A 12,161-nucleotide genomic window follows, 5' to 3' on the forward strand; every position below is an offset into this window, starting at 1 on the left:
TGAACAGGGATAGCTTAGCTGTATTAAATGACAGACAAGAAATATAAGAAGCAAGAACTCACCTCAATTACATTTTATCTCTTAATTCTTCCCCAATGATATTACTGTTAAGTATTTTCACATTTCCAAGATAGTTCTATTCCAATTCCATTTCATCTTGTTCAGGGTCACAAAACAAAATGGAAGAGTTCCCAATCACTTTTAAAAAACAGCAGAACTCTTGTTCTCGAACTGGATAAGCACAAACACACTGTGATCAGCATCATCCACAAAGCTAAGACACTGAAATTTATTTAGCCTTCTATGAAAACAGCCAAAGTTTGAAAAATTCCTAAAGAAAAGAGAGATGAATCTGCATGTCATCATAGAGAAGAGGAACACAAAGATGCTTCACACTGGTTCCCCCAACTGGCCCGGGGCCTCACTTCTGAGAAGGCTGACTGCTTCCTCCTCAATCACAGAGGGAAGGATCAGTCTGGCTGCTGCTCTGGCTCAGGCCCCCTCTTCCTCCTCCCCCTCAGCCTCTGCAGACAGCGGTGGGAAGGCCCTCAGAGCCCTTTGTTTGACCCTGAGCAGAAATGCCCTGAATTGCCACTTGCTGGTCTCCACATAGGCCCGGGGACTCCACAGGAACTCGTAGTGAGCAGGGTCATTGTCAGGCACCTGCTGGCACTCCAGGTACCCATCCTGCACCCACACTTGGGTCAGTAGCTCCCTGGGCTCCCCAAAGATGAAGTGCTCACTCCAGACACACCCTCCCATCCTGCTAAGTGTTCCCCAGACTTCCTCCTCAGTGTCAGGTCCCCTGCTAGAAGGATCAGGCTCAGGGCCATCACCAGGAGGCCAGCCTTGAGCATGTTCTGCCCATCCCTCTGCATCTCATTGAGGGTGAGGCCCAGGGTGTGGACCAGGAAGTAGATGTGCTCCCTGGGGTCTACCTCCTTCATGTACATGCTAAAGACCACCGGGAAGTGGGCCTGGTTATCCCTGAGAACCGTCTTCTGCATTTCAGCCTGGGAGATTGGCTCCCTGGTGCTAGACTTGAGCAGCAGGAACCCCAGTGGTTCAGCTGTCATCACATTCAGAGCCTTCTTTAGCAAGGACTCTGCATGGGTGACGCAGAGGAAGAGGAGACTGGGCAGGAGGAGGCCAGAGGGGTTGAGGCCTCCTCTGCCTCAGCCCCCCTAAGTTGCACCTCCACTGGGCCCCGGGCCTGGTTTTGGCATTGAAGGTCTTCCTTGGGCTTGCTGAGTTCACTCATCTCAACCATGAGCATGATGACTGGGATCGAACCGCTGAGAGGAGTGATGCAGAGGACAGACGGGGACCTCGGGCCTGGCAGGGGTGGGGGCGGGGGCTGGGCCCAGAAGGGCGGTAAATGGTCAGTTGAGAGACATGCTCTGGACTGTTCTGACTCAGGCCACTTACAGATCCCCTTCTGAGGGCTGCTCTTGGGCCTCACAAGGGCGTTCCTCCTTGGTCCACTTTCCAGTATCAAGTGAGGAAGTGAGATGGCTCCTGAGGGTGCAGCCAGCATAGCCAGTATTTCATGGGATGAGGGGGGAAGTGATTTGCAGCGTGTTAGGTCCCATCTAATCTGGGATGGGGAGCCCTTGGTGCATACCAAGGGCACCCGCCTCACCTTGACTCCTCACACTGCCTGGACCTTGTACTTTGTGACCTCAGGACACATTCTCAGACCTAGGTCTTCACCTCTAGGTTCCTGAAGTCCTTGTGAGAAGTAACAAAGGCTCATATCCAGTGTCGACTGTAGCACAGCCCTAGGCCTTCTGTGCTGGAAGGTGGGGTGAACTCTGTGAGGTCCCCCTGGTTCTGGGATGTGTTGTCCTCTCAGGGCTCACTTGTAGTGCTCACTTTTCCCCTGGAAAATTAAGAAGAGATGGCAAAAATACGCAGAAGAACTGTACAAAAAAGATCTTAATGACCTGGATATCAACAGTGGTAGAATCACTCACATAGAGCCAGGCATCCTAGAGTGTCTTTGCAGAGGAACCAGAGATCAAATTGCTAACATTCTTTTATCATAGAGACAGCAAGGGAATTTCAGAGGCACATCTACCTCTGTTTCATTGACAATGCTAAAGCCTTTGACTGTGTGAAGTGAAAGTTGCTCAGTCATGTCCGACTCTTTGCGAACCCATGGACTATACAGTACATGGAATTCTACAGGCCAGAATACTGAAGTGGGTAGCCTTTCCCTTCTCCAGGGGATCTTCCCAACCCAGGGATCGAACCCAGGTCTCCAGAACTGCAGGCGGATTCTTTACCAGGTGAGCCACCAGGGAAGCCCTAGAACACTGGGGTGGGTAGCCTAGCCCTTCTCTAGGGGATCTACCTAACCCAGGAATCAAACTGGGGTCTCCTGCATTGCAGGCACATTCTTTACCAACTGAGTTACCAGGGAATCCCAAATGTATGGATCATAAGAAACTTTGGAAAATTCTTAAGGAGATAGGAATCTCTGACCATCTTACCTGTCTCCTGAGAAACCCGTATGCATGTCAAGAAGCAACAATTCAGTTCAGTTCAGTCGCTCAGTCATGTCAGACTCTTTGCGACCCCATGAATTGCAGCACGCCAGGCCTCCCTGTCCTTCACCAACTCCTGGAGTTCACTCAAACTCATGTCCATTGAGTCGGCGATGCCATCCAGCCATCTCATCCTCTGTCCTCCCCTTCTCCTCCTGCCCCCAATCCCTCCCAGCATCAGGGTCTTTTCCAATGAGTCATATTTTTGCATCAGGTGGCCAATGTATTGGAGTTTCAGCTTCAACATCAGTCCTTCCAATGAATATTCAGGACTGATTTCCTTTAGGATGGACTGGTTGGATTTCCTTGCAGTCCAAAGGACTCCCAAGAGTCTTCTGCAACACCACAGTTCAAAAGCGTCAATTCTTCGGCGCTCAGCTTTCTTCACAGTCCAACTCTCACATCCATACATGACCACTGGAAAAACCATAGCCTTGACTAGACGGACCTTTGTTGGCAAAGTAATGTCTCTGCTTTTCAATATGCTATCTAGGTTGGTCATGACTTTCCTTCCAAGGAGTAAGCGTCTTTTAATTTCATGGCTGCAGTCACCATCTGTAGTGATTTCGGATCCCCCCAAAATAAAGTCTGTCACTGTTTCTACTGTTTCCCCATCTATTTCCCATGAAGTGATGGGACCAGATGCCATGATCTTAGTTTTCTGAATGTTGAGCTTTAAGCCAACTTTTTCACTCTCCTCTTTCACTTTCATCAAGAGGCTTTTTAGTTCCTCGTCACTTTCTGCCATAAGGGTGGTATCATCTGCATATCTGAGGTTATTGATCTTTCTCCCAGCAATCTTGGTTCCAGCTTGTTCTTCTTCTAGCCCAGCGTTTCTCATGATGTACTCTGCATAGAAGTTAAATAAGCAGGGTGACAATATACAGCCTTGACGTACTCCTTTTCCTATTTGGAACCAGTCTATTGTTCCATGTCCATATTAAAGTGTTATGACCAGGTTTCCTTGTCAATCGCAAAAGAATCCGATTTTAATCATGTCTTCCATGAAGTTATTCTCATGCATTTAGAAGAATACTGCTAGTTCTTCAAGATTTGTGTAAAAGACTTTCTAAGTTTAAACAGATAAACAAATTTTGTTATCAGTAAGCTGGTACCAGACTGGAATTTAGTCTTCTCTCTGTTTAGAGAACAAAGTTTTCTTAAAATTCAGCTTTTGATAACAGATTATAAATTTATTTGCCTTTAAGTCATTTTTATTTGTTTTAAAATTCTTTTTGTTACTTTGGTAATGTAAATAAACATTATTTAAGATTATGGTACATGTAGACAAAGCTCATTCTGCTTCAACAAAAAATAACCCTTCAAGGTTAGACTTTTGCTATCTTGATGTCCTAAAACATGGTGACAGTCTGCTTTTAAATCAGGAAATTAAAAATAAATAAACAGTAGCTAAAAATCAAAGATCTAGGGCTATGGGAAATCCAAGATGGCTGCTTAGCTTTTCCCAGCTCCCTGACAGACCTCATTTTTATTTGATGGGTTAAAGCCTTACCTGGCTACAGTGTTAATGCCCTCACATGAATTCTCCAAAAAAAATCATGTTTCATTAAATATTAAGTTCTAGTTTTGTTAATTAAGGTCTGTGCTACTAACACTCACTTCTGTGATAGTTCCTTGTTATGTTGTATTGCTAAAAGTTTTAATTCAATTATTAAAAAGGACACTCTTAAGATTATTTCTAAAGCTTACCTCAGCAGCCAGTCTTTGGATAAAGGTCAGATGCTCCATGATGTACAACCAGGAGATTAACACTTGGCTATAATCATTTAACTGAGACAGGTGACCTGGGGTATACCGGGCTATCCCCAGTGAAAGTTCTTGACTTAAATTTTTGCTTGTGACCTTACTAATAACTGCTAGCTATCTTATTTTCTATGTAGCTTGTTTCAGAAGATTATTTCTTATGTTACCAAATGTGTGACAGAGCCTGTGATAAAATGCTAATATGCAGTTCCATATGAGATCAGTAACTGTAATAATGTAAATTTAGATATGGGAAGAAGCAACAAGAGGAAACATTTTCCTGGACCAAGAAGCTAGTAAGACAGGTATGGTCCAGAAACTTTTGCTGCTTACAAGGCCTGGTCTAGTGACAACACATTGAGTGGCCTGCCAATGGAATCTTTGTTAGACCTGGGAATGAGCCTTCCCAGCACTGCGGGACACAATAACTGTGAAATGCCGCCCCAAACATGGTCAAATATGACTATGAAGGGGCCCTGCTGACTGGACTGGAAGTTGGCCCTTGCCAGCTGCCTCTACAAAGGTTGAATCATGACCACGACAAGATGCTGACCTTCAACATCCCCTTGAAAGGAGTTCAGGGTGGAGACAAAAAATAAGGCACTATGTGCTCTGGGAAAAACCCAGGAAAACAGGCCTTCAGATAGTCAGATATTTTCAGGTAAAGATTTTTATGTGTCCAACTTCTTGCATCTTCTCACACATAGAGAAACACTAATGTCACGAACCAATGTCTGGACCTGGTTCTCCTAGTTGCACCTCAGCAGCTTTCCTACTTCTATTAAACTTTGGGCCATATATCTTTTACTTTCTCGTTAAGTTTGTTTCTCCAAGTAGTAGTATGACAAAAATATCCCCTGGCCAATGCTCAGACAACACTAGAACAAGCTGCCTTAGCCTGTGGATTCTCATTGCCCTCCATAAATGCACCCTGAGGACCTCAGGCTATTCTCCTTTTGATATCTTATACAGGAGACCACCCCCAGTGATAAGAAAGCTCAAAGGAGACCATCAACAACCAGCTGACCTGGAGATGTCCCAACACCTCCAGGCCCTGGAAAGTCTTCCGCCATATTGCCTAAGAAACTTGAGAAAGGACACGCATTTCACGGGGCAATTGGGTTCACCCCTGTCAGCCAGGAGATGAGGTATGGGTTAAAGACTGGAAAAAAGAACCACTTCAGCCAGTTTGGACAGGCCCTCACACGGTCATCCTGGCAACCCCTACTACTGTTAAAGTTATAGGTATCATCCCTTGGATCCCCCACACCAGAGTCAAGAAGGCAGTGGCTTCCTGTAATGAGGACACCTGGAAAGCAGTTCAGGACCCCAAAAAGCTCCTCAAGGTCTATTTCAGAAACAACGACCATCACCCATAAAGGATGCTGAGCTCTGCTCTAGTCACTCCAGAAGCCGACTAAGTACACGCACAGCAGAAGCTTGAGGATTCTTCAGCCTTGCTCCAGCCACACTCCGTCAGCTGGCTGCTCAACACATGGCGGGAGCTTGAGGATCCGGCTATCAAAATATCAATGGATTTTCATTGTCAACCCTGGACTCTATCCCTGATTGCTATTATTTCTGTGCCCTTCGCCACAGGACTAGCTTCTGTCCCACCCCAGGACTAGGATTTGGGTCAGAATCTACAGTTAACTGTCTGTTATCTCACTGTAATGGGAAGCCTCATTCTTACTAGAAGTCTCTTATGATCGATTCTCCCTACTAACTGAATTGCTCCACAGTATAACTGATGCCCCTTCACGATAGGCTCAGTTGCTATAGCCATGACAACACAAAGATGGGGAGAAAACCTTTTGCAAGTCTTCAGTTATCTGTTATGTGCAGGCTGCTTTGCAGTCGTTTGGTGTCCCTTGCTGTTATAGATGGTGCCGCCCCCATCAAGACCTTTTCTTTGTTTGTGGGACAGATGCTTACTCATGTCTACCTGTCAATTAGGTGGGTATCTGCACCTTAGCTTTCCTCACTCCCCAGATGTATATTGCCCCTAACAACCAGACTCTCACCATACCTCTGGCAGCACGTATGCGGTCAAAAAGAGTCATCCAGTTTATACCCCTACTAGCTAGTCTGGGAATCACGGCTGGGATAGGTATGGGAATAGGAGGAATTGCTTCATCAACCACCTCTTATCATACACTGTCCAAAGGCTTCACAGACGACATTGAGAGAGTGGCCAAATCTTTAGTGGCCTTACAGGACCAACTAGACTCCCTGGCTGAGGTGGTTTTGCATAATAAGAGAGGTCTAGACCTACTGACCAGAGAAGGCAATGGCAACGCACTCAAGTAATCTTGCCTGGAAAATCCCATGGACGGAGGAGCCTGGCAGGCTGCAGTCCATGGGGGTGCACAGAGTCAGACACGACTGAAGGGACTTAGCAGCAGCAGCAGCAGACCTACTGACAGTTGAAAAGTGTCTGCCTTTTCAGCTGCCTCTTCTTTTACTGCCTCTTCTTGAATGAAGAATGCTGCTTTTATATACACCAGTCAGAAATAGTCAGGAACATGGCCCAGCATCAAAGAGAACAAATCATAAAAAGAGAGAAAAACTAGCTAATTCTTGGGGTAATTGGAGCAATATCTGGAGCTGGGCATCATGGCTTCTCCCTTTAACAGGTCCTCTCTTCATGCTCTTTGCAGCAATCTTGTTTGGCCCTTGTATTCTCAATCCAGTTCATAAACTCTTGGATTGAAGCCACAAAGTTACAAATGGCAATAGTTCAATACACCCCCCTAAATGATGGGGAGCCCGGAATGTCCTACCAAAAACATGGGACGATGCTTTCTACAACGAGTGATAGACGCATCAAGAGTGGGGAATGAAGAGGAAAAGTTAAAATTTTACACGACCTCCTTCTCCTTCTGCCTCTGTAACTCAGCTTACCCCTTGCAAAGTCTAGATCACCTAGGTCCTGTAGTCTCAGAAAACGGGAACTTGCAATGCTAGAAACTGGAGTTGATCTCACTCACCCTTGCCCTGCTCTTTGCCCCTGCAAACCTGCTTAATCATGCCTCTCCAGGTCAGGCATCCCCCTCCCCATCTTGACCACTGTTCCCACGTGTGAGAAACCCCTTAAACCAGCCTATTAACAGCTAGTGTTGCCCACTACAGTCTGTCTATAAAAACTCTGCAATCCCTTTGATCGGGGCTCAGAGCTTGGAGTGTTGACTCCTCTGGGCCCGCCAGCATAATAAACCTGAGTTCTCCAACCCTCTGAGAGTTGTGCTTGGATTCTCGAGTACTGGTTTCTGCAACATTACTGAAATGTCTTCAGCTATAAACCCGGAGACTGAGAAGATTGTGTGCCAACCCAAATTCACTCATGTCTCATTTGGAACCTTTCGAGTGTATTTACACTCAGGCAGAAAAACCAGGCGTCTACTTGATCCTGATCAAAGTGCACTTTCTCTTTTGGACCCAGGAGATTCATCTCCGAGTTAGGAGGAACTTCTAATGTATATGTCCTATCTCAAATTTTCTTCTCACCCATAAGACATCGTCGAGAGGTCCGGTACTGCCACCACCCAGCCTCATCACGATCACCTCCCACAGAAGGAACCTAGCTTCCCGAAGCCCAAACTGCCCTGGCAAAGGCACTGACACCCAAGGGCTCCTCGTGGAACCCCACTGCCCTGCCCCGTGGTGCCTTGTTCTGTGGGACTAGGGGATGCCTCTCCACCTTCCTCATGTGGCTGCAGCTCTTAGACTATCACTCCCGGTGTGGGGGTGTCCTGCTTTTCCTAGTGTCCCCACTGCTAACACGGCCTGTCACAGCACGCAAGCTCCCTGAAGTTCTGTGGAATAAATGAGCCGGGAGCAGGGCCTTATTTAGTTGGATTAGTTTTCTCCTACTTTCTTAAATAACCTGGGAAAACCCAAATAAACTGAGATAGCTGAGCTGTATAAAATGACAGACAAAAAGTATAAGAAGCAAGATTTTGCTATAATCACATTTTATTTTCTAATTCTTTCACCAAGTACATTACTGCTAGGTAAGTTGATATTTCCAAAATAGTTATAATTCATATCTCATGTTACCATGTTCAGGGTCACAAAATAAAATTGGGGAGTTCCCAAACTCTTTTAAAAACTAGCAAAACTCTTGTCCTTAAATTGGTAAGTACAAATACACGTGTGATCAATGTCATTCACAAAGTTAGATACCGAAGTTTATTAAGCCTTATGCTGAAAGACACATTTGAAAAATTCCTAAAGAAAACAGAGATCAGTCTCCATGTCATCGCAGAGAACAGGAACCTAAAAATGCTGCACACTGGGTTCCCCAAGTGGCCCAGGCCATCACTCCTGAGAAGGCTGACCACTCCCTTTTCATTTACAGAGGGAAGGATCAGCCTGGCTGCAGCTCTGGCTCAGGACCCCTCTTCCTCCTCCCTCACAGCCTCTGCAGAAGGGAGTGGGAAGGACCTAAAAGCCCTTCGGTTGACCCTGAGCAGATACTCCGTGAATTTCTCCTTGCTGGTCTCCGCAAAGGCCCGGGGACCCCACAGGAACTCGAAGCGAGCAGGGTCGCTGTCAGGCACCTGCCGGTACTCCAGGTACCCCTCCCGCACCCACACTTGGGTCAGCAGCTCCCTGGGCTCCCCATAGATGGGGTGCTCCCTCAAAGCACACACCCCCATCTTGCTGAGTGCTCCCCAGATCTCCTCCTCAGGGCTGCAATCCCTATTCTGGAGGATCAGGCTGAGGACCACCACCAGGAGGCCGGCCTTGGGCAGGCCCTGCCCACTTTCCTGTATTATATCACAGGTGAGGCCCAGGGAGGGAACCATGATGTAGATGGGTGCAGTGTTTAACCGCCTCACATCTACACCAAAGACCAGCAGAACGCACTCAACCGCTTGGCGGAAGACCACTGGGTAGTACTTTTGGTTATCCCCGAGGACCGTATTCATCAATTCGGCATCGGTGGTTGGCTCCTTGGCTCGATACTTGCAGAGCAGGAACGTCACCATGTTAGCCACCATTTTATTCAGAGCTTCCTGGGGCAAGGCCTCCTCAGCGGAGCACGAAGAGACTGGGCGGGAGGAGGCCGAGGGGGTTGCAGCCTCCCCTCCCTCAGCCCCCAAGAGCTGTGCTTCCTCTGGGCCCTGGGCCTCGCCTGGGTCCTGAAGGTCTTTCTTGGGCTTCCTCTGCTCACTCATCTCGACCACGAGCACGATGCCTGGGATCAAAGCACAGACAGGAGTGAGGCAGGGGACATTGTGGACCATAGGCCTCAGCTAAGAAATATACCCTGGGTGGTCAACACAGGCCACTTATAGGTCTCCTCTTGAGGGGTGCTCTCGGCCTCACACGGGCCCTCCTCCTGGGCAGTCTGACCCCCTGCTACCCAAAGGAGGAAGGGCAGTGGCTCTCCTGGGTGCAGCCAACACAGCCAGAGGTTCTGGGGCTGACACGGTGGGGGGATTAGGGATTTGTGGGGTCACCTCTGTTCTGGGATGGGGAGCCCCTGGTGCTCATTCATGGCACCCTCCTCACCTTGACTCCTGGTACTGCTTGGACCTCCTCTTTTCTCTGATGTCTGGACACAGGCCTCAGACCTCTGCTCCTGGTTCCTGGAACCCCTGTGAGAAAAATGGAGGGGGCCCCTTGGGGGTAGATTGTGGCACAGCCCTGGACTCTGAGGCTCCCCCCCACGAATTGTGGGGGAAGTGGTCCCCTTGTAGCTCCCTTGTAGTGCCCACCTTTCCCCTGCCACGGCCTGGACCCTGCCCTTTGGGGGCCTGCAGAGTAACTCAGAACAAGACCCGAGTTTGAAGGGAAAGCGCTAAGGGGCCCCACATGTGGTGGCACCTGCCCAGGGCCTTCCGCGGGTCCTAGGCTGGGGAGATGCTCGGTCCCCAGCTCACGTCCAGCCTGGACTCCCAGCACTGACCACAAGGGTGCGTTCGGCTCTGTCCGAGGAGTCCACCCTCTGTGGATCTGAAGCCTCCACCCTCCGGCTGAGCACCTCATCTCCTGAAGCCCCTAAGCCAGAGGTCGACAAACTGCGCATCCTGCTCAACCCGCTCTGGGACCTCTAAGACCCCCATCAAAGGCAAGGATCCCACCCTGTGTTGGGGTCTAACTGCCTCAGTCGTTCCCCACCTGGAGCCTGGATTCCAGGCAGGACCTGGAATTGGCCCGTCCTCCATTTTGAGGCCCGCCGCTCTCACCCGGTCCCCAGTCTCTCTGAGACCCGATGTCAGGAAGTGCGGCACGAGGTCGTCCTGCCTGGGGACTACTAGGGTCCCCTCAGTTCTGGGGTCCCGCTCCGCTCATTCCCCCATCAGGGTTCTCACCTTGACTCCCGGTAGGACCGGGGCTCTGTCCTCCCCCATTTTGAGGCCCGGCTCCTCACACCAGGTCCCCAGTCCCTCTTGAGACCCGGATGTCAGAAAGTCAGGACAGGTATAGTGTGCTCTTCTCACCCCAGGGTCTCGCAGGGCAGATGACAGGGGCAGGGATCTGTGGGGCTCCATCAGTCCTCCCTGGGGGTCGCTTTAGTCCTTCCTCAGGGCCTTACCTTGGCTCGGAGTAGAGATCCTCTCCTCTCCCCAACTGAGGCCCCGCCCCTTTATACCACGTGCCCCGTCTCTCTGAGACCCGGATGTCAGGAAGTCAGACCATGCCTGTTGTTCTCATTCTACCTCGCCGTCTCCGAGGACCGACAACAGAGACAGCTTTCTTTGAGGTCAAGGGTCTCCTAGTCCCGCATCAGGGACCTCCACTGGTTACCCCACAGGACCGGGAATTCTCCTCTCTGCCCACCCGAGGCCCTGCCGCCTATAGCGGGTCCCCAGTCTCTCTGACACCTGGATGTCAGGAAATGCAGCATGTGCTCATCCCACCCTATGTGCTCCCTGAGCCCACTGTGATGGGATCCACGTTCCCCTCAGTCTATTCTCAGGGTCCTCACCCAGACTTCTTCAGAACCTAAGATCCTCCCCTTCTGCTTCTAAGGCCCGTCCCTTAAAGCAGGGCCCCAACCTGTCAGAGACAGGGATGCCAAAGGTAGGACATGCTGCCAAGTGCTCATGCCGCCACCAGGGATGCCTAGGGCTGACAGCAGGGGTGGGATCTGAGGGGCCCTGTGTCCTCCTCAGGGTCCTCATCTTGAGCTCTGGAAGGTACAAGATGTCCCTGAGTTTACCCAAGGCTGGACCGTTACACCAAAGCCCTCACTGCCCTGAGACCACAGCTTCCAGAGCTGCTGGTCTCCTGGGGCAGTGGAATGGCCTCTACAAAGCACACGTGAGGTGCACACTGGGATATGAGAGCCCGGGGTGCTGGGGTTTCACCCTCAAGGGACTGGACAAACTCCACATCTGTCGTCATTAGTTCCCCCACTAAGTAAGATACATGGCCCTGGAACCAGAGGGAACAGTGACCCCACCTACCTCCACTCCCTGTGATCCACAAGGAAAGTTGTGCTTCTGGTCCTCCATGTAGCTTCTGCAGTTCCTCAGCGGAGCTATCTAGCCATTACCCACTTCTAGCTATTTACATTTGATTCCACATTTTATAAGGCAGACGGCCAGGCCGTGGGACACACTAAGCACATTTGAGTTCACAGTACCCAGCCTCATGTGGCTACTGGTTACTCGGTGGTGACAGGACATGCTCTTCCCAAAGGAAGATGGTTCCCACAGGAGATATCATAACAGTCCTACTGACCTATGAGCCATGGTTCCCACCTGGCACTTTGCGCTCCTCTCCGTAGAGGTTCAGGCACCAGTTCCCCATCCACATGTCTCCTCTTCTCCTGACCCAGCCCTGCCATGTGACGAAGGGAAAGGGAGAGAAGGATGGACCCCAGAAGGAGGC

The 12,161-nt window shown here is 49.6% G+C and overlaps 1 protein-coding gene and 1 pseudogene across 1 annotated transcript; both read right to left on the reverse strand.

The window, feature by feature from the left end:
* Positions 1-492: 492 nt before the first annotated feature.
* Positions 493-1,261, reverse strand: LOC102406824 (annotated as a pseudogene).
* A 7,009-nt stretch (positions 1,262-8,270) lies between these two features.
* Positions 8,271-9,915, reverse strand: LOC102389690 (melanoma-associated antigen 9-like). The gene is made up of 2 exons (XM_006044214.4): positions 9,834-9,915; positions 8,271-9,516 (listed from the first exon to the last, which is right to left on the reverse strand). The coding sequence occupies exon 2, from the start codon at positions 9,494-9,496 to the stop codon at positions 8,705-8,707; it is 792 nt and encodes a 263-aa protein (XP_006044276.1). The 5' UTR covers positions 9,497-9,516; positions 9,834-9,915; the 3' UTR covers positions 8,271-8,704.
* Between the last annotated feature and the right edge of the window lie 2,246 nt (positions 9,916-12,161).

This window comes from Bubalus bubalis, chromosome X (assembly GCF_019923935.1).
Source record: "Bubalus bubalis isolate 160015118507 breed Murrah chromosome X, NDDB_SH_1, whole genome shotgun sequence".
Lineage (NCBI taxonomy): Eukaryota > Metazoa > Chordata > Mammalia > Artiodactyla > Bovidae > Bubalus > Bubalus bubalis.

Excerpts from the sequence above, each read along its gene's own strand:
- LOC102389690 (XM_006044214.4), bottom strand. The coding sequence starts at position 9,496 with ATGAGTGAGCAGAGGAAGCCCAAGAAAGACCTTCAGGACCCAGGCGAG.